This window comes from Emiliania huxleyi, assembly GCF_000372725.1.
Source record: "Emiliania huxleyi CCMP1516 unplaced genomic scaffold EMIHUscaffold_103, whole genome shotgun sequence".
In the NCBI taxonomy this organism is placed as follows: Eukaryota; Haptophyta; order Isochrysidales; family Noelaerhabdaceae; genus Emiliania; species Emiliania huxleyi.
The window spans coordinates 434,242-459,858 of NW_005202237.1; the positions used below are offsets into that span (position 1 = coordinate 434,242).

The 25,617-nt window shown below is 65.1% G+C and overlaps 8 protein-coding genes across 8 annotated transcripts; 2 read left to right on the plus strand and 6 right to left on the minus strand.

Annotated features, from left to right (window-relative positions):
• Positions 1-128: 128 nt before the first annotated feature.
• EMIHUDRAFT_108425 (hypothetical protein) lies at positions 129-905 on the plus strand (the record flags this gene model as incomplete). Its single annotated transcript, XM_005793134.1, has 1 exon — positions 129-905. The coding sequence occupies one exon, from the start codon at positions 129-131 to the stop codon at positions 903-905; it is 777 nt and encodes a 258-aa protein (XP_005793191.1).
• A 1,134-nt stretch (positions 906-2,039) lies between these two features.
• On the minus strand, positions 2,040-4,196 carry EMIHUDRAFT_108426 (hypothetical protein; the record flags this gene model as incomplete). The annotated part of the gene is made up of 4 exons (XM_005793135.1): positions 2,040-2,115; positions 2,322-2,583; positions 2,820-3,408; positions 3,603-4,196. 4 exons carry the CDS (start codon positions 4,194-4,196, stop codon positions 2,040-2,042), a joined length of 1,521 nt encoding a protein of 506 aa, XP_005793192.1.
• Positions 4,197-10,753: 6,557 nt separating this feature from the next.
• Positions 10,754-11,692, minus strand: EMIHUDRAFT_222548 (hypothetical protein; the record flags this gene model as incomplete). Its single annotated transcript, XM_005793136.1, has 2 exons — positions 10,754-11,083; positions 11,486-11,692. 2 exons carry the CDS (start codon positions 11,690-11,692, stop codon positions 10,754-10,756), a joined length of 537 nt encoding a protein of 178 aa, XP_005793193.1.
• A 249-nt stretch (positions 11,693-11,941) lies between these two features.
• Positions 11,942-13,670, minus strand: EMIHUDRAFT_439597 (hypothetical protein). Its single transcript, XM_005793137.1, has one exon. The coding sequence runs from the start codon at positions 13,597-13,599 to the stop codon at positions 13,210-13,212; it is 390 nt and encodes a 129-aa protein (XP_005793194.1). The 5' UTR covers positions 13,600-13,670; the 3' UTR covers positions 11,942-13,209.
• Positions 13,671-17,312: 3,642 nt separating this feature from the next.
• EMIHUDRAFT_222551 (hypothetical protein) lies at positions 17,313-18,065 on the plus strand (the record flags this gene model as incomplete). The annotated part of the gene is made up of 1 exon (XM_005793138.1): positions 17,313-18,065. One exon carries the CDS (start codon positions 17,313-17,315, stop codon positions 18,063-18,065), a length of 753 nt encoding a protein of 250 aa, XP_005793195.1.
• A 530-nt stretch (positions 18,066-18,595) lies between these two features.
• EMIHUDRAFT_222552 (hypothetical protein) lies at positions 18,596-19,740 on the minus strand (the record flags this gene model as incomplete). The annotated part of the gene is made up of 2 exons (XM_005793139.1): positions 18,596-19,480; positions 19,681-19,740. The coding sequence occupies 2 exons, from the start codon at positions 19,738-19,740 to the stop codon at positions 18,596-18,598; spliced, it is 945 nt and encodes a 314-aa protein (XP_005793196.1).
• Positions 19,741-20,123: 383 nt separating this feature from the next.
• EMIHUDRAFT_108430 (hypothetical protein) lies at positions 20,124-21,620 on the minus strand (the record flags this gene model as incomplete). Its single annotated transcript, XM_005793140.1, has 1 exon — positions 20,124-21,620. The coding sequence occupies one exon, from the start codon at positions 21,618-21,620 to the stop codon at positions 20,124-20,126; it is 1,497 nt and encodes a 498-aa protein (XP_005793197.1).
• Positions 21,621-23,615: 1,995 nt separating this feature from the next.
• On the minus strand, positions 23,616-24,350 carry EMIHUDRAFT_454199 (hypothetical protein; the record flags this gene model as incomplete). Its single annotated transcript, XM_005793141.1, has 2 exons — positions 23,616-23,980; positions 24,058-24,350. The coding sequence occupies 2 exons, from the start codon at positions 24,348-24,350 to the stop codon at positions 23,956-23,958; spliced, it is 318 nt and encodes a 105-aa protein (XP_005793198.1). The 3' UTR covers positions 23,616-23,955.
• Between the last annotated feature and the right edge of the window lie 1,267 nt (positions 24,351-25,617).

Genomic DNA, 25,617 nt, shown 5'->3' on the forward strand with positions numbered 1-25,617 from the left:
CGCCTCGAGATCTTCTGCGACAGTGAGCGGTGGTACCCTGCGACCGTCACTGGCGCGGGAGGAGGACGGAGACGGACGGATCGTGCACGAGGTCGAGTACGACGGCTACGGATCGGCGGTGGTGGAACATGCTGGACGACGAGCGGTGGCGCGCCGTCCCAGAGCAGGCCGGCGCGGGCGCAGGCGGCGCTGCCACAGACGGGGATGGGGATGCGGCGATGGACCGCGCGGACGGCGAGCATGGCGCCCGTGCCGCGGGCGCCGCCGAGGCGGCCGAGGTGCGGCCGGCGCCGCCTCCTGTGCGCCGGGGTGTGCGGCGCAGCGCGCTGGCGGACGCCCTCGAGGCGGAGGATGACGAGCAGCAGGAGGAGGCCGCGCGCGGCGATGGGCGGCCGATGCTAGCGCCCCACGGTCCGGCGCTGTCGGTGCAGCTTCGGCGCGTGCGCCTGCGGCTGCGCGAGTTCCTGGCGACGCAGGCCGCGGCGGGGAAGAGCGTGCCGATGCAGCGGACGGCCCTCGGTCTGCACCCGACGGTGCGGTGGACGATCCGCTTCGGCAAGTGGGCGACGACGCGAATCATCGCGCCGAGGGCGAGCCGGTGGCACGCGACCGAACAGGGCGACGCGCGGGAGGAGGAGCCGACGGTGCGCACGGGTCGCGGCGAGAACACGATCTACGTCGCGCTGCAGCACATGAAGAACCACGTGTGGCGCGAGATCTGGCCGGCGATGCCGGACGACGCGAGGCAGTACTGGCGGCTGGTGACCAAGCAGGTGATGTCGCTGTACGACGGCGGCGGCGGCGGGATGAAGGACGCGGCAGGAGCCGCCGGCCGGGCGGCGGGCCGCGAGGCGGCGCGGGAGAGCGCGTCGCACGGGCAGAGTGAGGCGGCGCAGCTATCGTGACATACCTGCAAAAGTCCAGGTTTACCCGAAAAATACCTGGACGCGTCCCGACCAACGTATGCCGCGCACGACGCCATATCGCCTTGTCCCAGGGCCAGTGCGCTACTTGCGGCGCGCAACTCCTGCTCAAGTACGCGCACCTTTCCTTCTGCTGCCGCTATGCGTGTCTTAAGGCAGCTGCGGCGAAGCGGCGGGCGCGGCATGCCGATGGCAGTGCGGACGATGCGGTTGCGATGTGTTCTGCTTCAAGATCGTGGCGGTGCTTGGCATGCACTTCTGCGATCCCAATCAGCTCATCGCAACGAAGCAGCGCAACAAGCTGGCTGCTGCCAACAAGGCCCTATGCTACCTCACTCGCGGATCGTTCAAAGAGGACCAGCATACACAGGCTTCTGTGACATGCGTTTGTTTGAGCTTGAGGCTATTTGTGAGAACTGTTTGGCTTGAACATTGCGCTCAAGAAGAGCAACGAGAATCGGAAGAGACATCAGAAACGGCTACAGCGGCCGTCACACGACGCTCGGCTGGCGAATAAACGCGCTCGTCGGTGACGGCTTCCTCCAACCTGCGCCGCGCTCGGCGAACCTCGACAGCGCCTTCGGTGGCATGCAGCTCTTTGCGCCTGAAGCTTGGAGAGCAGCTCCTCTGCTGCTCACACGCTCTGCACAGATGGCACAGCCTACTGTGCGGCTGCCACAGCTGTGACAGCGATGGGCTCGCCCTCACTGGCCCTCAGTCACTTGTGCTGCGGCTTGTGTGAGCGACACTGGTCGCCTCGGCGACTGCTGGCACACTGTGAGACCATGGGTGGGAGGTAAAACCACGCTACCAGCGCTTGGTCACATCGGCCCCGAGGTCAGATTCTTCTACTCTGTTGATGACAACACTTGTCTACTCGCTGGAGCCGAGCAGGAGGGCCCGGCGCACAACCCCTGGTCAACTCACCCTCTCCACAGACGTTGTCCTGAAAGCTGAAAAAGTGAATATGCTGTGAAAAGAGAGTTAAACATATTAGGGGGACGGGGGGAGAGCGGTCTAGGGCGTGCAGACTGCAGTATACTCACAGAACGCCACAAATTTGTCAACCCGCAAAACACTCACTGTCACTGCAGTATATTCGGGGCAGGGGCCGCGTCAATCTTTCGCTGCGGTTCTGTTCGGGTCGAGGTCCTGCGGCCGTCGATGCGCCGCGCAGTCCGCTGGCGTGCAGCTGCAGGCGGAGGTGGCCGAGGTGATGGCGGAGGCGGGGGCGGCCGCCGCGGCAAGGTTCCCGAATGGCGCGTCGAGTTTTGTGGGGCGGAAGTGGCCCTGTCAGCTGCCGCTTTGCTTGGGGCCCCGTCCTGAGTGAGGGCGGCGGCCGCTGGCGGGCCCCGGCGAAGGCCCTTTGGCGGCGGCCGCGCGACATCCTCTTTCGACGGCGGCGGACCCGACACCGAGAGAAGCGGCAGCGGCGGCGGCGGCAGCAGTGGCGGCGGCGGCGGCGTTGGGCCGAGCTGCACTGGCGTCAGCGGCGGAGAGGGCAGCGGCGGCGGCGCAGAGGCGAGGGATCGTTGCGCGGCGATGAGGCAGGAGGCGGTGACGTTGCAGAGAGCGGCGGCGCAGAAGAGCGACAAGTTGCGGCGGCCGCGGATCTCGTTGTACCCGAAGAGAGACCAGAGGATGGAGACGAGGAAGGCGCCTGCGGGAGGGGTCGGAGGGGGGGGTTTGGAGGGGTTGTGGCAAAGGTTTGGGGGAAGGGGGGGGAGGGGGGGGGATGCCGTTGGAGGAGAGAGCGTAGCCGATCCCGAAACCGAGCGTGTCGATCGCAACCTGTTCACGGCGTGAGGCGTGAGCGGCGTCGCTCTCGAGCCGACGCCCAAAGCGGCTCGAGATCGCAAACCATCGTGCAGACTGTAGAGACGCCCCACAGCAGACCGGCCCCGATGGAAGGCAGCATCGCCTCCAACGGCACGGCGTGAACCGCGAGGCGGCGCCACTGCGCTCCAAGCGCGTACGCCGCGTAGATGCCGACGGCGCCGCAAAACGAGCCGAGGAACTGGGCAAGGGTGACGCGCATCCGGCGGAGGAGCGCGCCGGCGGCCGGGTCCGTGTCGGGGTGTCGGATGACGTAGATCGCGCACGGCAGGAACTGGACGCCGTACATGCAGCCCGCGTACAGCGCGAGCGCGATGCCGCGCACCCACGCGCCGCCGAGCGAGCCGCCTTTGCCCCGGAGCGGCGCAGTCGCCTCCTCGCCCTCCCACTCCCCAACCGCGGGCAGAGCCGCCGCTGCGACCGCAGACCCGCCACGTGGCTCGCTCGGGCCGGCGGCCGGCCCGCCCTTCGCTCCGTTGCGGCCGGCCCGCCGCAGCGGCGGTGCGGCAAGCGCGTCCGCATCGGAGGGAGGCACAGCTGTGAGGGGCTCCGACGGGCCGAATCTTGGCCGGCATGCAGCAATGAGGCTCTGCTCGGGGAGGCAGTCCTCGTCGACGGGTGCCTCGGAAGGGCTCGGCGGGGGCGAGTCCTACTCAGAGAGCTGCAGGGGTGGAGGGAGAGGCGGAGGCGCGAGACGCACTCCCCAAGCTCCGCTGCACTCGCCTCCTCGCCGCCTCGCGCGAGCCCGGTCACTGCAGCCGCATCCTTGGCCGCCGCGTGCCCGTTTTGCATAGCGTCTGCGAGAGCGTCCGACGACGGTGAACGCGGCGACTCGGCGGCCACCTCCGGCTCCGCCACACTCAGCTCCGTCTCCGCCAGCGGGCCCACGCTCAGGTAGCGACCCGACGCCATTCGCCGGCGCGACGCCGGCTCGCTCGCCGTCGGAGGCTGCACGCCCGCAAAGAGGAGCAGGCCGCAGACGGACAGTCCGCAGCCCGTCCAGCCCATCCACGCGAGGCCGAGCTGAGAGGGAGGCAGGCACTCGTGCTGGACGCACGGGCCGGCTATGCCGGCGGCGTACGCGACCGCGATCGAGGTGCCCGTCTGCACCGCCATCGCGAGCCCGATGCCGAGGCAGCGCACCATCTCGACTGTGGCGGCATTGCCACATGCCCAGAGCACGCCGGTGAGCATGCAGAGGAGCGGCAGTCGGGGCCGCAGCTCGCCGGCGAGGTGGTCGTCGCCCGGGGCGTAGCCGTCCTCTGGCGGCGCCGCCGCCAGCGTGGCGAGGCCGACCAGCAGCACGCCAGAGCACATCCACAGCTGAAAGAGGAAGCCGTCCCCGAGGCTCGCCTCGTGCTGCTTGATGAGGACGGGCCAGGTGCCCCAGCCAAAGGAGCCGAATAGGGCAGCGCCGAAGCCCGCAGCGAGGCTCATATACACACAATGCCCTGCCGCTCGAACTTTCTCAGAGAAGAAAGTTTACCCCGGTTTCGTGCGACAGGCGATGCGCTCCCCACTCCCGTTCCCCTGTGTCCCTGATCGTCCTTACAAGATCCTGCTCGTGCAGGTGGGGACCCTGTCCTTCTCCCACCCCTTGTTTGGTGTGTCCGTTTTATTTATTTACAGGCGAGGCGCGGGCGACGGCTTCCTCAGAAGCCGTCGCCCGCACCACAGAGAAGAATTTTACAACAAAACTCCCTCGCACTGAGAATTTTAAAAACTCCAGCCCACTAGGCACGGGACTGGCGCGCACTGGCACTAACACAGGAGAATTTTACAAACAAGCTCGCTCGCACGACACTAGGCACGGGACTGGCGCGCACTGGCACTAAGAAGAATTCTAAAATTCGCCTCTCTCACACAAAAACACAACCCCTGACCCAAGCAAGACGCACAAGCAAGCACAGACAGTCGAGAAGGGAAGAGACAGCAACGACAGCCTCTCCACAGCACACTGAGAGAAGAATTCGCGACGATCTTCGTGCACGTCCGCTCGTCCAAGCCCGTCTGCTATGGCCGAACTTTCAGAGAGCCGAAAGCAGGCAAGACCGGCAACGCTCATACTCTAACTCTGAAAAATCCTCCAAACTCTTCCCCCATCTCAAAAACTCTCTCAAAAAGAATCCTCTGACGCAAAAGACCGACTTTGCCACACAAACTATCCCGAAACAAACAACCCCGAAAGCATTTCCTCCTCGTGACTTGTCACCAGGAACGGCGAATCCGTGTATGATGTGGCGCGCCCGTATCGCTGCACACCGGCCATCCGAATTCGCAGCCTCCACAGTTTGCGCAATATATGCGAGAACATCTTCGCTCCAAATGAGACTCGGAGGAAAGTTTTTTTGGAGCACTTGGAGTGCAGTCATTAGCCTCACATCCAGGGCCGGGGAGCTAAGAAGCGCACCCAGCGGGCCGGATGATCGGGATCGGGCTACGGGCAAGAAAGCCCTAGCCCCGGGGGTGCGCGTTCGCAGGGCAAGGGCCGTAAAGTAAACACGGGTCTCCGAGGGTTAGTTCCGTGTACCGGGTTTCCCCTTAACTGCACAACGCCCCCTCTACTCGGAGCTAACGGACACACAACACTGTACTCCACGCACGTACACGGATACGCCTCATGTGCGCCCGCCCGACTCCGGTCCCAGAGTCCCTTCCCTCGCCCGTCAGGGCGAGCCCTCGGCTCGTCCCGGTCCCTTGCTCGCCTTCCGGGCGTTACCAGACTGCCTCTGTAGTCGTTTTTGATGCCTCTTCCTCGGCTGTGGCCTCGACTCCGCTTCGCCTTCGACTGGTACCGCAGCCTCCGAGAGCGTCGGCGGCCCGGTCGGGGTCTCCCCGGGCGAGGACGGCGGCATTGGATCGTGTCGCCACCCCTCCCAGGGAGGACGGGCCCGCTCTCCCTGGTCGGCGAGTCGCGCCCGCATCCGCGGCCTCTCTATCGTTCTCGGCTCGCCCTCCCCCTCCGCCGGCTCCTCACTAAGCTCGGGGAGGCGCGGTCCCTCTTGTCGTAGATCACGGCGGTCCAGCCGCCGCCGCGACGGGTCTACCCCCGGTGGGCTCGCACGACCCGACTCCCCTCGCAGAGGCCGAGTCAGCTCGACTCTCACCTCCCCCGACAGTTGACTCCAGGCCTCACCCGGGGCCCTCCGGTCCCGGCCTTCCGGTCCGCCGGCTGACCCGCTGTCTCCCCAGCACGGCACCCCCCCCCCCCCTCGGACCCCTCCCCCGGGTACCCCAGCCTCCGACGGGCCGGCTCCGGAACGCCGCCGATGCGGCGTATGCCCCTCCCCCCTCGCTCTTCTCCCTCCCGAGGTCTTGCAGCTGCCCCTGTATGTGCGACACAATCCTCTCGTGCGAAGTGGTGGGGAGCTTCTCCCCCGTCGCCTCGTCTACGTCGAGGAGGAGGCCATCCACCTTCCCGCCCCCTCCCCTCCCGCCCATTTTTTTTTCTAAATCAGTCTTGCAAATTAACGCGTACGTGCGGGGTTCGCTCCGACCTTCTACCGAAAAATAGCCTCGCTGCCGACCTTCTACCCATACATATACGGCAATAAACGGTTTACGGCTTTAGTTAGCATCGCTCCCGGCATTCTACTTACGTAGAACGAACACGAAGAGCTCGGACTCTGTATGACAAACACTTGATCAGACACACGAAAACAGAGAGCGCGCGGGTTCTCAAGAATCGATTGACGTAAATACAACAAATATGCCATGTTAAAGAGTGCAACGCCTTCATTGGGGGTGTGTTTGCGCGATTGACATGTACATGTGAGGGTACTTTGCCACCTCGCGCACTCTTCGTGAGACGCAGAAAGTCCCGATAATGTTATGCTTGCTCTGTAGCATATTCTCGGCATGCACATGCACATGTGCATCATTGTATGTGCCTGCAGTCCACTCGCAAACGGCAGGGGTCCTCGTCGATGACGGATCGCACCACGCTGCTAAAACTCGTCCAGCTGAGGTTGTTGTTCTGATTCCACGCCCGCCTAGCGCGCGAGGCTCGGAGCGTGACATCGGAAAGATTGCCCTCCCCCCCAGCGTGCAATGCGCCTACGACAATGCGCTTGAACCGCAGCGTCGGCTCCACACGCTGCCGAAACAGGTCCCGCCATCCAACGTCCGGGTTGTCCTCAAATCCTCGGTTGATTGCCTCGACCAAGGTGCGGCCCGAGCGGAGATGCATGGCGTGTATGCAGTCGCCGCCATTCATGCAGACGAGCATATCCACTGCTCGCACGCGCGCGATCGTCTCACGTAGGCTGAGTGTTGCAAAGGGTACGGCATTGCAGTGGATGGACCATCCCCGGTGCCGAAAGCTCGGGCACGCTGCCAGGAGCTCCGGGATATTGGCGATGTCCCGACCGTGACTTGACCGCCGGATGGTGAATAAGACTCTCAGCCGCTGCCTGGTCGTGTAGAAGCTCCTCGATTCCGCGCGAAGGTCGTCGAAGCCGAGCGCCGTATCCAAAGCCTGGCGTGCCAACCACGCATCGCGGCCAAAGACGTGGCCAGGCCTGCACAGGCCCAAGCGCGCGAAGCACTCCCGCTTCGCACAGCGTGGGAGCGGCTGGCCCTTGACACGCGACGCGCCCAAGACGTCGTCACGCTCGAAGGTGCAGATGCCATCTGTGACAGCGGCGAGCGGTTCCCACGACTGCGGGAAGAGCGCACCGGAAAGCATGAGCCGCTCGCGCCCGAGTGTGCCCTGGTGCAGTGCCGCGCCCAGAGGTAGGATGGTCGTGAGTTGGACGTCACTGAACCCCACCTCCCACTTTGGCCACAGCATTCTCGCGGCCCTGGTTTCCACCGGCTCCGGCGGGAGTTGCCCGCTGACGACGGAGACGTCTTGCTCCAGGTGCCTGAGCGGGCCGAATGGATTGAGGGGGTCTTGGAGCCCGTGCATGTGCTCGAGTGCGATGGCGACATCGTCCGAGGCGTGCGGGCCATGCACTTCTATTTGGAAAGGGCGGTCGCGCATCGGGCACCGCGACGAGCAGCGAGGCTGCGGCCGGCCGAGCGTCACGCACGCCTGGCGAAGGTAGCTGCAGTCCACCATGGGCCGGTCGCCAACCTTGCGACGGCGATTGTTGACGTGAGGGAAACGGACCCGCTGGTGCAAAAGAAAGGAGTGGTTAGGTGACCGCAAGCTTTGGTTTGCATGCTGCAAGTAGGTCACCGCACGCCCCTTCCAGTAGTTTGACGACTGAAATGTGCCACAAGAGGCCCAACAGAAGCAGCCCGCCGGCTCTCGTAGCGTAAAGGCCGGCCACTGCGTGCACTTCCTAGCGCATTGCCGCACGTGGGTGGTGCTGTGCCTGCGGTGAGCCTCGGCGAGTGTCTCGTCTTCGCCGCAATGACGGGGCACGCAGCGCCAGCCAGTGAGCTCGGTGCACTTGAGAGTCGCCGCTGTCGTGTGCATGGACAGTAGGACGAGCGCTGTCGGCCGTCGCCTCTTTTTCGTCGTCGGCGCGCTGCCCGGCGGCCGTCGTCGATCCATTCTGATGGTGAGAACGCTGAACGGCGTCTTTTGCCGTTCATTCACAGCGCGGGTCCCTCCATTCTGATCTAGAGATCTATCAAGATGCCAACGCCAGTATGTGCTAAGGACAACAGGTTGTGACTCTCAAGCAGTCGTATTCGTAACTACAGTTTAGTGATGGTCCGAGAACTCAACTTCGTAGCAATTACTAAGGGCGTCACTCCGCCGGTCGAAAGCAGCGAAGGCACAAAGGACCCGAACGGCTCTCCCGTCCATCGCTCAAAGCCGCAGGGCGCGCCAAAGGCGTCTTCAGACGCAACATCTGGGAAGGTAGACGCCACAGAGATCAGCGCCGCGCCACTGCCCGAGACCGATGACATGTACAAGGCCCCCGAAACCATCTTCAACGAGCTGAAGGAGCGGAGTGGGCTTACGCTGCCGCCCGTGAGGCTGTTGAGGAGCTCCTGGCTGATCAAGCGTGCGGAAAAGCTGAAGGAGCGCGCCGAGAGCCCTGGACATGAGTCGGTCCGAGCCGCGCGCAAGCAAGCCCTTTGTTGCATGACGTAGGCTTGCACCACAGTCGAGGAGCGGCGAGCCCTCGCCCTGCCTCGCCGGCAGGTTGCTGCGCCGCTCCCTGTCCCGCCGCGCACAGCCACAGCCGCATCACGCGCAAGTCGCCGCAATAGGACATCGAGACGCAGCATCCGGAGGCTTTCTATGCGGTGGAGGAGGTCATGGCGCTCAAGCGCGGCGCCGAGTTCGCCGGCAGGTCCCTCCCTTGCTCGCCTGATGCTCGTCTCCCGAGTCGGGCTATCCCGCTCCACGCTCTTGCAACACTCTTGTGTGCATGCTGCGCAGGCCGATGAGCGTCCTGGCTGTGAGCCACTGCTGGGAGACGGCGGCGCACCCGGACCCGGAGGGCGCCACCCTCGTGATGTTGTGCGACGCGATGGAGCGCGCCATGTCCAAGGGGGTCACCAACGGCGAGTACACATGGGAGAAGATCCCCCGCGAGATGGCCGTCTTTTACGACTATGGTTCTCTCTACCAAAAGTGTCCGAGGACGGGCGAGCCGCGGACGGCGATGGAGAACGCGGCCTTCAAGGCGGCGCTCTCGCGCATGCAGGTCTGGTACGCGCACCAGCTGACCACCTGTTTCTTCATGACGGAGCCTCCGGCCGGATCGACGGCGCTGCGTTACACCGAGCGCGGTTGGCCGACGTTCGAGTACCAGGTGTCGATGCTCGCAAAGACGTGGACCTCGAGCGGCTGGCCTCAGCTCTTCGACGTCGGCCGCGGCGTCGACAAGCTCTTTGTCCGGCCGCCCCCCCTCTCCACCGAGGCACTGCTAGAGCTCCTCCAGACAAAGTGCTTCACCAACGGCGCCGTCAGCGGGCTACGGTGTGGCAGTGTGGACCGCGCCCCTTCACAGACGGCGTTGCTCGAATAGGCGCTGACCGCGAGCTGGTCGCGATGCTGTACAAAAAGACGGCGACGAACACGATTCAATGCGCTGCGAACCTCAAGTTCAACTCGAGCGGCTGGGGTCCAGAGGAGCTCCGCTTCTTCGTCCAGCAGTGGTTTCCGATATGCGACAAGCTGGAGGCGATATCCTTCGCCTCCAACCCGATCGGCCCCGAGGGCGCCAAGATACTTTGCGACTCGCTGCGCGACGGGTTTTGCCCCAACGCGGAGTTTCTCAACTTTTTCAACAACAAGATTGGCGGTGAGGGGCTGGAGCATGTGATGCAGTTCCTCAAGGAGCGCGAGAGAGACAAGAGCAAGATCCTGCCAAAGCTGAACCGCGTACGCGTGGGCAAGAACAAGCTGTCGTCCGAGCAGCAGCAGGCGCTGAAGGAGCTCTGCTCGGAGCTCGGCCTCAAGTGTGAGACGTGAGAGGGAGGGCGGACACTTTCAGGACAGTCGTGCGCGACTTGGACTAGAGCGACACGTGATTTAGTCGAATTACAGTGGCTCACGAGATGTGTTTTGGGCTGGTCGCCTGATTGCGTCGTGGGCGCGTCCAAGCTGCAACCATAGCGAGCACATGCACATGTACATGACATGTGCATGTGCATGTAAGACGGGAGAGAGTCGTGCGAAGAGAAGAGCAAGAGGCGCCTGTAGAGCTGTATATGCTGCGCTCAACGGAGTAGTGTCGCAGAGAGCATCGTGATCGTCCGTCGAGCGCGTCGTCCGCAGCTCGTGGACGTGGTCGTGCACGCTGGACTGCACTCTGGGGCACAGGAGAGACACACCCAGACAGGTGAGAGGTGTGCCGGCTGCCGGCGGCTGGTGGCACCGTGCCGGTGGCGGGGTGCGGCACTGTGCCCCCCGGGTGTGGGCGCGCGGAGGGACCGCGGCGCCGCGGAGGGGTGGCGCCCCCCGCGCGCCGACGATATTTTGCACCTTCAAACAGCTCTCCCCTCTGCACCACACACACATGATGAGCTCTCAACTCGTCTTTCGTTCGTGTGTACAAATCTTCTCCAGTGAGCCGACGTCTGCCCTACGCAGCCGCAGCCCGCGGGTTGAAGGTGACGCGCGCCGTCTCGCCGACCTCGAGCACGAACCGCTCGCCCGGCGCGAACAGGAGCACGCGGCGCGAGCCGGGCCGAGACGAGAGCAGCGGCGCGCGCCCGTCGCTCCGCTCGACGGTCCTCGTGCCGCACTTGGACCAGCAGTCGAAGATGGCAACCTCGTGCGCCGTGCGGAGCGCGATGAACTGCACGCGGCCGATGAGCAGGTTCTCGCCCTCCACCCCGCCACGCTTCTCGTGCCCGACCACGATGTCGCACAGCCCAAACCGGCCACACAGCACCGAGCCGCTCCCCGCCGCCTGCAGCTCACTCGTGCGCGGGCCCGTCCCGCTCACGAGAAACTCGAACCCCGCGCCGCTCCCATCGCCGCCCCCACCGCCGCCGCCGCTGCTTGGCCCCGGTGCCGCGCACGCCGGCGCGGCGGCAGCGCCGCGCCGTTCACGAGTTCGGCGCGGGCTGTCTGCAGCCGCCGCCGCGGCGCCGCTGCGGCCGCGCGGACGGCAGCCAGCAGCCTCGCCGCTCAGGCTCTCCATCGACGCGGTGGGCTCGGCGCCCAGCACTGGAACAGGCCGCGTGCTGCCAGCCCCGCCCGCGGCCCTGCCCGCCGCACCGCCGCCCGCCGCGCCGCCGCCCGCCGCGCCGCTGCCCGCGCCGCCTCGAGGAGAGGCGCGGTCGATGAGACGATTGAGCTCGACGACGACTTCGAGAATCTGCGACTTGACGGCCGACCAACCCTCCGCCCAGCCGTCGGCTTGCAGCCGCCGCATTAATTGGTCATAGAAGCCGCGCAGGTCGTCCTCCTGCGCCTGTGACATCTGGCGCGCCGGCTCCTCGCGCTGGGAGCACATCGTGCTGAGTAGGCACTGCGAGACGCGCTGCGTCGCGCTCTGCTGCAGGCCGGGAGGCATGCTGCAGACCGCAGCTGCAGCCGGCCGCTCGCCCGATGCCGTCGCGGCTGCCGCGGGCTCCGCAGAGTTTGAGCCCGAGCTCCGCCGCCGCTTGGCTGCGGGTGCCGCCGCGCTGCCGCCGGCTGCCTTGGCGCCGCCGCCGGCCCGGCGAGGCATATGTACACACACACCCGGCCGCGGCGATTCCTACTCTCCGGTAGCGCCTCTTCCGCTTGCGAGCAAACACCACCCTTCGGCCACTGTGGTCACCGCATGCGAAGCAAATCGCGCCGTGCGTCGCCGTGCGTGCGTGTGAGCGCCCCTGAGCAACCCTCCCCACCCCACACGCCCACCGGCGCACCCTCGGCCCGCACACGCGCCCTGGCGACCCACAGACCTCCCCCGCCGCCGCGCGTTCGACGTGGTGCCGAGACCGCTCCGGCGGCATGACAGCCCCTGCTGCTTCCTGTCGCAGGAAGCGCCGCGGACGGCGCTGATCGTGCGTCCATAGGGCCAGCTCCGCGCGATGCCGTCCTTCCGGGCGACGACGCTCGCCTTCTGCAGGGCACACGGTGCGGCGCTGCGCTGTCGCGAGCGCGCCGCCGACATTCACTCAGATTCGCCGAGCGCTGCGCGGCTGGCTGACGCCGCTCGCTCAGGCGGGCGCGGCTTGTAATCCCTCGGCGCCGGCGACATTGATCCGTACAACGTGGCCGGACAAGGCCACAAAGCTTCCACGGGCGGGTGAGGCGCCGGTGATCCTAGCTAGCTGCCCTGCTGCTGCGATCGCCGCTGCCGCTGCAATAGCCGCCGGCGCAGGCACGACGACCATCATTGGACCATCCACCGGTGCGGCGAACATGTGTCTCGGTGCCCTCCCGCTCGTCTTGTTCATACTCCATCGCCAGGGTGTGTCGCGCACTTCCATCCTGACGCTCCCGCTGCTCGCGGCGCGGCGTCGGTCGCCGCAGCCGCCGCTCCTCCCGCGTCCCGGCGCTCCTCCCGCGTCCCGGCCCCGCGCAAGCAGCTCGGCAACCAACGCTTGCGTTTGGATCACGCCCTCCCACACCGACCGCAACGACCCAGGACGCCGGCGGCGACGAGGGCGAGGGCGAGGGCGAGGGCGCCCTCGGCTCGGCTAGAGCGGCCGAGAGGCAGTGCGGTCGCGCCTTTTACCGTGACCGCCGCGCCGCCACAGCGGGCGAGCTCGCGCGGGTGTGGCGGGGGCGAGGGGTGCCACGTGGCGGGGGCGAGGGCTGCTGCGGCCGTCAGCGTCAGTCTGCGTGTCGGGGCGCGTTCGCCCGCGTACGGCTCAGACAGGCGTCGGTCGCCGCCTCCGCTGCACGCGGGGCGTTGCGCTGCGCGAGGGCCGCCTGCAATTGCTAGCCATGTGCTTGTTTCACGGCGGCAATGGGTCACGCTCACGCCTCACGGGTGTGTGGGGCACGCTCACACGGGTGTGCACTCTCGCTACCATTTTTCACATCTGCTGGTTGGACTAACGGCGTATTCTGTCAAATAAAAAGTCTGCTCCTTGGTCAGAAGGAGCCAGCGCGCCGCTCCTCAGGCCGGAGCCAGAGCTCGGGCCGGCGCCCGAGGAGGTCTGCGCGTCCCGGCATCATGGCTTTTACCTCGCCGACCGTGGTCATGATGCCGACGGGAAGGAAGAGCGTCTCGGCCCGCGAGACGTCGGGCCTGCTGATACGCACGACCCGCTGCCCGCGCTCGCGGTACCCCTTCAGGATGGCGACGCTAGCGAGATCCTTGACGGAGAACATGACGCCAGCGCCGGGATGCGCTGAGCGGGGCAGCCCTTGGAGGTCGGCGTCGGTCAGGCAATACTCGCTGCGGGCGCGGACGATGCCGAGCTGTGCGACGCCGGCGGGAACGAGCAACTCGAGTCCGAGAGGCGCAGAGGACGATGCCATGAGCTCCGCGCCGTCGTCGCTGGGCAGCGTGGCGACGAAGCGGGCTAGCCTTCGCAGATGGCGATAGTGGCGACGTCAGCGGTGTCGAGGACCAGCGGACACCTAGTGGGACGCCTGTGTGTCAGAGGAGCGCGTCGAGAGCGCGTCCACACCGCACAGGCACAAGTGTGCACGCGTGCGGCCGAGTGGCGGCGCGCTCGCGCGCGCGCTGAGGGTGGTTGAGGTGAGATTGACCACCGAGCGCTCGCGAGCGGCCGTGGGGAGGGTCCGTCCACGGTCTCTGTCCTCTAGGAGTCGCGCGGGCGGCCAGGGAGCGCGTGGGAGGTCACCGCATGCGAAGCAAGTCGGGGCGGGGTGCTCGCTCGCAAGCGGTGGAGGCGAGCTCTGCAAGGGGCCCCTCCCTCCTCTCGCCCGCCTTCATAGCGCGAGAGGGTCTCGAAGAAGAGGAGGTAGTTGAATTGAGAAATGCGCTCCTCTTGCGAGACAAACAAATCGGCCACGAGGCCTGGGCGGCCGCCGCGCTCGGCGGCGGCCGCGCCTGACATGCGTGGTGAGGGGGGAGGCGCTGCTCCCTACCCCCCTCCCCCCACACACACCCACAAAACACCACAGACAGCACTCCACACACACCATGCATGGACGGCGGAGGGTACGACGACGGACACACTCGCAAGACTCCAACAGATAACAGAACATGTTGCGCGTGAAGAACTCCGCGCACGACTTGGGTGCGGGCAGCGCGGCGACCGGCGTGAAGTCGGGGCCAAGCCTCTCGAGCTGACTCCGAAGCTCGAAGACGGAGTAGGTCGCCTTGTCCCCAACTGCCGCCAACCAGCTAGAGCCTTCTCCGCCGGAGACTTTGGCCTCGAGAGCCCGGGCGAACGTCTTGACGCGCTCCTCTCCCGAGAGCGAGACCGCGCCCGCGGCCGGAAGACCGTCTGCTAACTGGAGAATCTCCTCTAGCGAGACGTGGTCTTCGGCGGCGCTGCCTGACTTGGGCAACTTGCGGAAAACAGCCAGAGCACTGCTCGAGCCGTTGATCTTGACAAGCGTCGCGTTCGAGACGACGTGTGCCTGCGTCGGCTGTAGCATGAGGGTCACCAGCGTGGTGTTGAGGATGACCGAGCGTCGTGGCTCGCCCTGCGCTCCGCTCTCCTCGAGCACGTACATGCCCTCGGATGGTCCTTGGATGACGGTGTAAGGCATCTGCGCCTCCTCACCGCTCTCGAGCGGCACCTTGCCGCTGCCGGTGCGGCCCGCGAGCGAGCCGGCCTCCACTGTCGAAAGAATGCTCGCGTTGGTGAATGCCTCTCCGAGCTGCGTGGCCCAGCCCGCGGCCAGGTGACCCAACTGTGATGACGACAAACGCTCAAGTGTCTTGACAACCTTCTCTGCCGCATCGGCGGGGCCATCCGAGGCGGTGCCTCCGCCTGCGGCCAGCTGAGGGTATTGCTGCGATAGCAGGGCGAGAGCGGCCGCCTTGGCCTGGCTCTCGTCGAGTCCCTTCTGCAGCACCTTGACGGTATGGTAATTGCGCACATCGGCTTTGACGACAGAGGAACACAACAGGTATTGATCCTTGTCCACGCCATGCACGGCACTGTCCTTGGTGGCCTTAGCAAGCGCCACTTCCACAAGCGTCTCAATGGCAGACATCAGCGACAGGCGACAGAGATCAAAGGGGGCGGGAGGACAGTGGCGTGGACGAGCACGCGGGTGCGCAAACAAGCGGACGCGCGATCTGAAACGTCGTCCTTGGCCACGTGCCCCGCTGGCAAACCACAAGAGAGGGTGGATAGATAGGCGCCTCAGGCGACCGCTCGTCCTGCCCCTCCCCTCAGCAGAGCGGGCGAGAATGCTAAAGCATTCACGCCACAGGCCTCAGCTGCGCAAAAGACTGCGGGCGATCAACAGAGGGACGGCTGCGAATCTCTCCACGGCTCATAGAGGCCTCAGCTGCGCGAGAAGACTGCCGCGCAACGAAGACCGCTGTCGTCGCACGCTGCTGACGCCCAGGATGACAGAATTGGCCTTCGCCAGACTGAGGACTATTGTGCGCCTTGGCGAGGCGGTCCCGGTGGTATTTTTTTAGAGCTGGTTCGGCATGCACGAGCGCGTGGGTGTGTGTGAGCACCGCGGGTCTTTTTTGCGATCCCGGGTCTTGTGCTTGTGCGTGATGCTGTGTGGCATGTGGTCGTCTGCAGTCAGTATAGACATGATAGGGGTGGACTATAGGTCCAGTAGGTCAATTGATCTCGCTTAGTCGCATCGTGGGGAGCTCATCCCGGGCCGTCGCAGGCCGCCGCGCACTTGGAGCACTTGGAGTGCAGTCATCAACCGCACATCCAGGGCCGGGGAGCTCAGAAGCGCACCCAGCGGGCCGGATGATTGGCATCGGGTTACGGGCTAGAGAGCCCTGCATCGGGTCTTTTTTGCGAAGCTGAGGCCTCTACAAGTCCGCCGACTTTAAGATGAGCGGCAGCGGTGCCCAGCGGCTGCCCGTGCCAGGCGGACTCCCGCAGGGTGCCGCACGAAGGCGGAATGGAGGGGGCCGCCGGGAGGCCAGGCAGCTGCGGCGTCGGCATGGGGCCGGCTGCTACCATCGCCAGCGACAGTAGGGGCGTCCCTCCAGGGGAGCGCGGCATGAGCAGTGCCTGAGTAGAAGATGTACGGCGCCGTGGGCCGCTCCTGCGTCTCAGGCCCCGGCTCCCAGCCAGCGTTCCAGGGGTCCGCGCTCCCAGGTTCGGCAGCATCAGCCACGTCGCCGGGCGCCGCGCTGGCCGTCACGTAGTCCCCCGGTCTAACGCCCTTCGCGCGGGCGGGCCTCCTCACAGGCGCACGCGCACTCGAAGGATGTCCGCGTTGCAGCCGCGGATATATGCAACGGGGGGCGGCGGGGGGGGGGCCCTGCCTTTGGAGAAAAGAATTGCCCGCTCCGACCAGGTAAGACCCCCCCCACTTGTTTAAAAGAAAATTGTTCGGTCCGCGTTCGTTCAGTTTCTTTCAACGGGCGGGTGACAAGGCCAGAGCTGCCGCCGGTCGGTCTCCTCGGCGGGCAGCGGGGCAGGAGGTCTCCGGCGCGTTGTGCCGCGGGCCGCCGCCGGCCCAGCCCTCTGCGCCCGCCACCACCGCTGTCGCGTGCGTGGCTCGATCCGACCATAGACTCAGAGACTCTTCCGACGCCATCGCCTTAGTCGACAGTGCGGGTGCGGGACGGTTGCCGGGACATCTATCATCTTTTTTTCTAGCGGGAGGAGCGCCGAGGGAGAGAAACACCACCGGGGGGGAAAGAATTTTACAACAAAACTCCCTCGCACAACACTGGGAAAAAGAAATAAAGAAAACAGACAACCACCCAAGGGAAGGGATGGGGGGAGGGAGGGGCAAAGCAGAAACAAACGGAACTGTTGAGCGCTGTCAGAGCGGTGTTTCGACACCGATATCGTTCAAGGAACGCTGTTCAAAAAAAATCGTGTCGCTGTTCACGCTTCACAAACTCTCTCTCTCTCTCTCTCTCGCTTCACAGGATGACACAGGAAGTGTAAGCTGAGCAGATACAGCTAATCCTTTGTGTTCACACCTGCAAGAGGTGTGAACAATAACGATTTCGGCCTTACCTTTTGGCATGCCAATAGCGTGCTAGCAAGTCGTACGCTTCGATTCGTGTTACACGCAGCGGCTTTTCTTCCGCAACAGCACTGCTCAATACACACATGCATATGCGCGGAGGCTCTCTGCTCCTCCTCTCTGTGGGCACCGCAGCGCTCCGCCTCCCGCCTCCGGCAGCGTGCGCGCGGCCGACTCTCGCCTCGCCCGTCCGCGCCGCGAATCCGGCGCTCTCGGCTCCTCGCGCCGCCGCTGCATGCCGCACCACCACGCCGGTGCTCACGGCTACTGCTCCACCGACACCGCTGACGCAGCTCGCGTCGCGGCTGTGGTCGTGGGGCTGGCTCAACTGGTGGGTGCAGGGAGCGCTCTCCGTCGTCGGCGCTGTCCTCCTCCTCTTTGCCAACTCGGTGTCGTCGGCGAGTGTGAGTGCGCCGGCGCTTGCGGGCCGCGCGCTCGCGCTGGCGGCATGCGCCACCTCGTTCGCGTCGACGTTCTGGCAGTGGGGCTACACGCGGCTGGCCGTGCGGATCCGCAGGCGGCCCGAGCGCTGGACTGCCGCGAGCGCCGCGTCGAACGCAGCAAGGGCGCTGTACGTCGGCACCGCGCTCAACCTCGTCGGGATCGGGATCGCAATCGTGGGCGCGGAGGCGATCGTGGGCAACCTCGCCGCCAAGGCGCTCACCCAGGGCTCGGCCGTCGTCCTCGACGGGCGCGCCGCCGCCGCCACCGTCCAGGCCCTCGACGTGCTCATCGTGCAGGCAAACACAAACACGATCGCCGCCTGCTTCTTCGGCCTGCTCACGTCGATGCGGCTCAAGCTGGCGGCGGCGACGGCCGAGCGGGCCGCCGAGGCGTGAGCCGGTCGCGAGGAGCTCGTCGGGGTCGTCTCGGCAAGAGACCCACACCCGCTGGAGCGCGGGAGACCCCGCGAGTGTCGATCAAAGTGTGACATATATCTTATATGAGAGTCAACGTTTTGTGTGCGTGTACGAGTGTCCTTTCGGCTCGGGTCTCGGGAGCGAGGCGTGAGGGCGTGACAGTGTGAGCGTACTTTCACTCTCCAAAGTACTTTCACTCGTGACGATATGCGCGACAAAATGAGGACAATCGACAACGAAAACGGGGGGGCCCGGCCGCGCGCTACGCTCGAGAGAACGGCGCGCGGGCTGGCGCAGTCCGGGTCCGGCAGCGCGGGTGTCGCCAAACGAACACGCCGACCAAATACACAAGGATCGCATATCAGCCGATGGCTGCGGTTGCGGCGGCAGCGGCGGCAGGGCACGCCCCAAGCGCACGGCGCAACAGGCGCCCTCAGCGTCCGAGGAGCGCGCGGCGCGAATAGACGTACCATTGTGCGCGGGGCGTCCTGCGTGCGGCGCGGCGGGGCCTACCGCGCCTTGTCGGCCTCCTTCAGCGCGTGCGGGAAGAGCAGCGGCACCGTGCGCTGCTTGAAGGTGTTGACGAGGAAGAATGTGGTGGAGATGAGGGCGATGCGGTAAAACAGCCCCTTGAAGAGACCCTGCACCACGCCGTGCTCGGCCGCGATGGCCTTCCCCGTCTGCACGATCCCGTCGTACTTGGCGCGCCCCAAGTCACCCTGCATGCACGACTTGATCGTGTCCATCGGGTGAGTGATGACGCCGGCGAGCAGCGCGCCGCTCAGCGAGCCGGCGGCGAGCGCCGTGTTGCGCTCCCAGCCGGAGGACTCGACGAGCTTCTGCTGGATCAGCGGCGTCACGCCCAGCATCGACATGGTAAACATCGCCTCGCGCCCCATCGTCATCGTCGCGCCGCGCGAGAGCGAGGAGGCGCCGTACTCTTGCACGATCCTCGCGGGAGTGCCGAGCGTGCTGCCGCCGAAGCGCTGCTGCTGGATCATGCACAGCTCCCAGATGCTGCACGGGATCCCCGACGCGAGCCCGCCCAGGAAGGCGCCGCCCACCTGCACCCCGTCCTGGCCCATGCCCGAGCCCGCGAGGAGCTTCTGGAAGAAGCCGGTCGCGCCAAACTGGACGGCGTTGGTGCCGCCCAGGTTCATGCACGCCATCGGCAGGCCGCGGTACACCTGCAGCGGGCTGAACGAGCCCTTCGCCGTCGTCCAGGTCGTCGAGATCGGCAGCCCTTGCTGCTGCGTGTTTTTCCAGACGAGGAAGGGGTAATTGCACGACTTGGCCATCACGCCCGTCACCATGCCGAGCAAGCAGTTCTCGCCACCGGAAAGGCGCTGCAGCGCCTCGCGGTCGCTCATCACGCGGCTCACCCACTCCACGCGCTGGCGGTTCGCTCGAGGGGTCGGGAGGCTGGGAGGCGAGCGGGTGCGCGGCCCCCGCGTCCTGGGTTTGATGAAAAAAAGTTTGCGTGGATTTGAGAAAAAAACGCCGGGCCGCTCCCGTGCCCAGTGTCGTGCGAAAAAGAAAAGGTGCCACCCGCATGGAAAAAGAAAGAATGCAGGCAGGGACAGGAGGGCGACACCAAGGCGATGACGAGCGGCGGCACGCGAAGACCGACCCGAACAGCCTTGCTGGCTGCCATTTCAAGGCAACTCGCAAAAGGACGCTAGCTAGCTACATGGCTCATGGGAGGGCTTCCAAGGATTGACAAGGATATCCACACACACAGCAGGGGCTGGTCAGGGACCCGCGAGGGACCATGTGGAAGGCCTAGACGGCTAGTGCTAGTCCCCCATCGTCGGGGAGAGAAGAAGAAGGACGCCCCGGCTAGTGCGACCACACCCACACAAAGAACCCTGCACAAAGATCGCAAGGGCGGGGGCCTGTTCCTTTTTACCCATCTCACAGTAGAGAGGTGTCCGTTTTTATTTATTTATGTGTCGTGTGGATTCGGATACACACACGCGGCCCGCGTTGCCCCCCCCCCCCCCACCCACCGCGTCCCCCGCCTGGCACGGCGCGCCTCTAGCTCCTCGACGACTGCGGCCGCGGCCGCAGGCTGCTGCTGCCAAACCCACCGCTGCGGACGGTGCGGCTCGTCGCCGGCTCGCTGCTGCTGAGGAGGGTCGCCATCCGCTGCGCGTGCGGCACGGGCACAATTGGCGTGGCCAAACGGCTCGAGAGCGTCGCGGAGAGGCCTTGCGACCCGGAGGCGCGCATCGCCTCGGCGATAGTGCTGCCGCCGGTGCTTCCCGCCCACGTCCTTGTCAGCTCGCCAAGCTGCTCATCGCCCCCAGCGGGGCCGCTCGCGCCAGAGCGCTCCGCCGTCGCTGCCGCCGCCGCCGCCGCCGCTTCTGCGCGCGCCTCCCGCTCCGCCTTGGAGTGGATGTGCTTTGGGAGCCGCGGCTCCCTAAAGACGCCGTCTCGTTGGAAGGAGGAGTAGAGCGGCGCGGTAAACTCGATGCCCTCTCTGCGCGAGCCGCCCTCCTGCTCCTCCGCGGGCTCCCGAAAGATGAGGATGGCGTCGGTGAAGCGCTTCAGGGTGGTGGGCTTCGTCTCCTTGCCAACCTTGACCTGCTTTGGCCGCGGCTCGAGGGGCGGCGCCGGCGCGGAGGTGAGCTTCTCGTCTGGCGGCCGCGCAGCCTTCCTCCCGCTACCAGCGGCGCGCTCCGGCCCCTCCTGGTCGATCTTGAAGGGGTCGGCGGCGAGGGGAGGTCGGCCGATGGCGGAGTAGACCTCGGGCTTGGCCCACCACATCCTCCTCGCGCGCAGCTCCTCGTGAGACGACACGCCCGATGAGGGGACCCCTCCGTACTCCTCGCCCCGCCCGCCCTCCGCCTCGGCCTCGCGCTGCAGCTCCCAAAAAGGCCGCGCCTGCCGGGCGTAGAGCGCGCGCTCCTCGCGCGCGAGCGAGCTGGCCGCGACCGTCGCCTGCGACTCCTCGACGCACCGTCGCCTCCGATCCGCCATCATTTCCCGTCGCGACCTGCCTTGCGGCGCCCGCTGCAGGTATGCGACCGCCTCCTCGATCCGTTGCCGCCGCCGCTGGTCCGCACCTGGCCTGTGCGGTTGCTCCGCGGAGGCGACGAGGTCCCTGGCCGCCTCGGCCCGCCGCTTGGCGACCAGCTCGGATCGGCTCGCCACCAGAGGATCCTCCACCCACGCGAGAGTGGGGTCCTTTGCGTCCGGCCGGCTGAGAGAGGTGACCATGAGGGCGTACCCGGCGTCGTCCCGCCGCGGAGGGAGGTGGCCGGCGACTGACGGGTGGTACGAGGAGGTTGCATCTCCGCCCGCCGCGCACACGGACGCCTGCGTCGCGTCGGCAGCACGAAAGGCTAGCATGTGCGTCCGCGATTGGTACCGCTGACCCGCAGCCGAGTCGCACCGGTCGCGGCCGTCATCGCAGGGCACGAACTGCGGCTTGCTGGCCAGGTGTGCGTCGTGGCTCTGCTGCAGGTCGGCGATCGTCTCGTCGCGGCGCCGGCGCAGCAGCTCGGAGCGGGAGGCGGGCGGACCGGCCATAAGTTGTGTTTTGCTCAAGAGCCCGCGCGAAATGTAACGGCGAGAAAAACAAAAATCCGCCTCTCACAAGAGGAAGAACTCAGAGGAGAGGGGGGCCTCCTCCGGAGTGAGGATGAGGACCTCGCGCGAAGAGGCCCTGGGCGGTGACGTCGTGTGAGAGTGCGTGTCGTGTGCATGTCTGGTGTTCATTATAGCTCCGAGTAGAGGGGGCGGTCTGCTGCTAGGGGAAACCCGGAGCGCGGAGCCAACCCTCGGAGACCCGTGTTTACTTTACGGCCCTTTCCCTGCGAACGCGCACCCCCTGGGCTAGGGCTCTCTTGCCCGCAACCCGATGCCAATCATCCGGCCCGCTGGGTGCGCTTCTCAGCTCCCCGGCCCTGGGTGTGCGGTTGCCGACTGCACTCCAAGTGCTCCAAGTGCTCGCAGAGATCTAGTCTCACACGTTCGCCCCTGTCGCGTGTCTGTGTTGTTGTGCTGTTGTTTGTCTCTTGGCACCTTGGAGTGCTGGGGGGGGCGACAGGGGGGACGTGGCCTTGTATGAGTGATGTGTACGCCCACTCAGGGTGTGTGGCAGCCCGCTGGCTGGCTGTGTGTCTTGTGAGCTTGTTTGTGTCTGTGTGTCGCTCGTGCGTGTCGTCATCATCTGTCCAGCGTCCACCCATACCGCGTTGGTGTCCAGTCCGAGCCTGACAGCTGACTGTTCTTCCCTTCCTACATACATACATGAAGAAACCCCTCCCGCTCCTCCTCCTCCCCCCCCCCCCCCTCCCCCCTCCCTTCCCCCCAGCCGGTCGCCGCCGGTGCGAAGACGGAGCCCCTGTCTTTTTGTTGTTGAGCACTTGAGCACTGGATAGGGTCGATTCCACATGCGACATGGTACTGGACCCCTCGATCGTCTCGCCCTCCCTCACTGCACATTGGTGTGTTCAGGGGGGGGGGGGGGGGGTCATAACAAACACGGTACAGGATCGAGGTGCACTTTTGTTGTTAGGGTCTTAGCGAGAACGAGCGGGGAGAGGGCACGGAGAGGGGGTGGGAAGGGTCACCCACAGCATTAGATAATAACAACCCAAGACAACCCGAAGCCGCCCGAAAGGAAAAATCTTGCGCCGCCTTCGATCGGCAGAGCGATATGGACACCATGCTTCAGCCAGACCGACCACAGACCGACTCCGGCTCCTCTGGCGCTGGTGCTCGCTCTCCCGCCGCAGCGTCTCCATCTGCGCCGGTGGAGCGTGCAAGACGCTGGCTCCGCGGGCGTGATGGAGGCAGCATGCGCCATTCTGTCCTCCTCACACGAGTCCGTCTCTGTCCTCGCCGGGGCATGCTGCGGAGTGTGTCCACGCGGCAATGTCGTCGTCTTTGACGACGCGGGCGCGTGCTGCCTCCGGCTGACTACTCGCGGCCGACGCGGCGGAGGCGTCCGGCGACGAGGAGGCCGCGAGGGCGGCGCGCGACGAGTATGAGTGGCTGGCGTGGTCTGAGTGACAGTGAGGCGCCAAAATTGGGCACATCGATGTGGTGTCTCGAGATGTGTGTGTAAATAAATAAATAAAAACGGACACCTCTACTGTGAGATGGGTAAAAAGGAACAGGTCCCCGCCCTTGCGATCTTTGTGCAGGGTTCTTTGTGGGTGTGGTCGGCGACTAGCCGGGGTCGTCCTCCCGATGCGCGATGGGGGACTAGCACTAGCCGTCTTCCACATGGTCCCTCGGGTCCCTGCTGCTCCTAATCTCTTCGTACATCCTCCTGCTGATCTCCGCAACGTCCTGCTCCCTCCCTCGTCTCACTCTGCGCGTCTGCTCCGCCTCACCGTCGTCTGCCCTGCGTCGTCTGGTGTGACGGGTCCTGATACGGCTCTATATTGTGTGTGTGTCATAAAAAAGTCAACACTTTGCGCGACGTCGCTCTGGAACCTCTGGCTCTGCACTCTCTGGGCAGAGAGACGCTGTGCCTGTGGCGTGTGGGCGCAGAGGAGGTGCGGCCCCTCCGTGGTAGAATGCCATAGCGCGCTATACTCTACAATACTACACATGAATCTCTGTAGATGCCGCACGGCGCGGGCTTGCGGCTTGCGGCCACTCTCGACGCGGCTTTCACGAACGTATTCGCGCATCGCTGTGACAGATCACGCCCAGCGGCAACAATCGCATGCGACTCACACCTTCTAGCTAGACGAGACACCGACCGCCGCAACACAGCCTGGGTCGACAAACATGAATTCAACATCTGTCCGGGTGGACCCGCAATCACTCAGCACGTACGTATAGCAACAGGCACGACCCACTGCATCCATGGCATGCGACATGCGTACTCCATGCGAGGTATGCTCCATCACGCCAAACCAGCAGCTCGTCGCCTATGGAAGGAAGGCAGAGGCGCCGTTGCAGGAATTGAGAAGTCACGATCTCGGGCCGAGCGTCTGAGCCGGCCTACCACAGCCCTGGCTGCTGCTGCTGTTTTCCGCGGTTGACGGATGCCATGGCGTCACAGAGCTCGGTGAAGGTCATGGAGTCTGCCCGGTCACCGTCCGGAAGGCGCGGCACCGCCTCGGAGAGGTCGGCGGGAATGATGCTGTCGAGCGCGGCGGTGCGGGCTGGCTGAGGCAAGAGGAGCGGAATACGTGCCTTGCTCACACGCAGGGGCACTCGCGAGAAGATTACAGAGCGCTGTGCCGTCGGCGCGGCGGCTGCGAGCGCGACAAAGGTGAAGAAGACACTCACACTCATCGTGTTCCAGCAAGGCACTCCAAGGGGGGACGGGATTTCGGCAAAGTTTCCCGAAGTTTGGGGTGTGTATTCTTTTTTACCTCTCTCAGTGTACGTACTTTTAGCTAGCTCTCTCTCAGTGTATGTAGCTCTTACGTACATTCCCGTAGGAGACTCTACTGACAGGGTTTGCGATGAGGAGCGACCCGAAGGGTTTCTCGGAGGTTAGTGCACCACTAACCGCCGAAGCCGCGAAGCGCAAGCGCTGGGAGCAAGAACACTACGACCTGGGTCGGGCTCATACTAGTAGTCCCCGAGCCGACGTTCTGGCTCAGCGAGGCTGCTGCGGAGCACTCGCGGACCGGTTCTTCTGGTCCAGCGAGGCCGCTGCGGGGCACCCGGCGGCTCGGGTCACTTCTCATCTTTTTTGCGGAACTCAAGCTGAAATTCTGGGAACCGTGGCCGGCCCCTGCCCTGCCCCTACCTACCTACCTACCTACCTACCTACCTACCATACTTATGGGAAACTAAAAAAGAAATCACTGGAAAGGGTGAAGGTGAGGTACTATACGTAATACGAACTAAAGTGATGGTTGGTGGGCCTTCCCCGGGCACAGCCTTTCGGTTCGTGAAGGGTCGGTGCGTGTCGTGACCCCCTGGAACACCCGATCCGCAGCTGCTCAAGGAATGCTGGCGGTGGCGTGCTGCTCACCACCTACTCAGTTGCGGTGCGAGACCTGCAAGAGCTCACGCGTGCTCACCCGAAGACGGTCACCTTTGATCACGCGTACCGCCACCTGTCGAAACAACAAACCCCCCCCCTCTCGACCTGCTTCCAGCCTGGCACAAGCGCGAACAAGCTGTATTACTCGCCTCGGCTCGGGTTCCCTTGACTTCACCCGCGCCACCCGCATCACCACCGGCAACTCGGGCGACTCTCTCTCCGCCCGCTGCTGGGAGCTCGCGATGCTTTTAAGCAATCTAACTCTGCACATTTGGGCAACATCCGTTCACTGGAGCACTTCGCCACCGAGGTCTAACCTAACAGGGTGTCCCGCCACCAACCACAACGACCCCTGGATGGAATTGCGACTCGCCGCTTTCCTCCCCGCTGTCTGTGATTCTCTCTCTCTCTCTCTCTCTCTCTCTCTCTCTCTCTCTCTCTCTCTCTCTCTCTCTCTCTCTCTCTCTCTCTCTCTCTCTCTCTCTCTCTCTCTCTCTCTCTCTCTCTCTCTCTCTCTCTCTCTCTCTCTCTCTCTCTCTCTCTCTCTCTCTCTCTCTCTCTCTC

Bases quoted from the DNA above. Each gene is read 5' to 3' on its own strand.
- EMIHUDRAFT_439597 (XM_005793137.1), bottom strand. From the start codon at position 13,599: ATGGCATCGTCCTCTGCGCCTCTCGGACTCGAGTTGCTCGTTCCCGCC.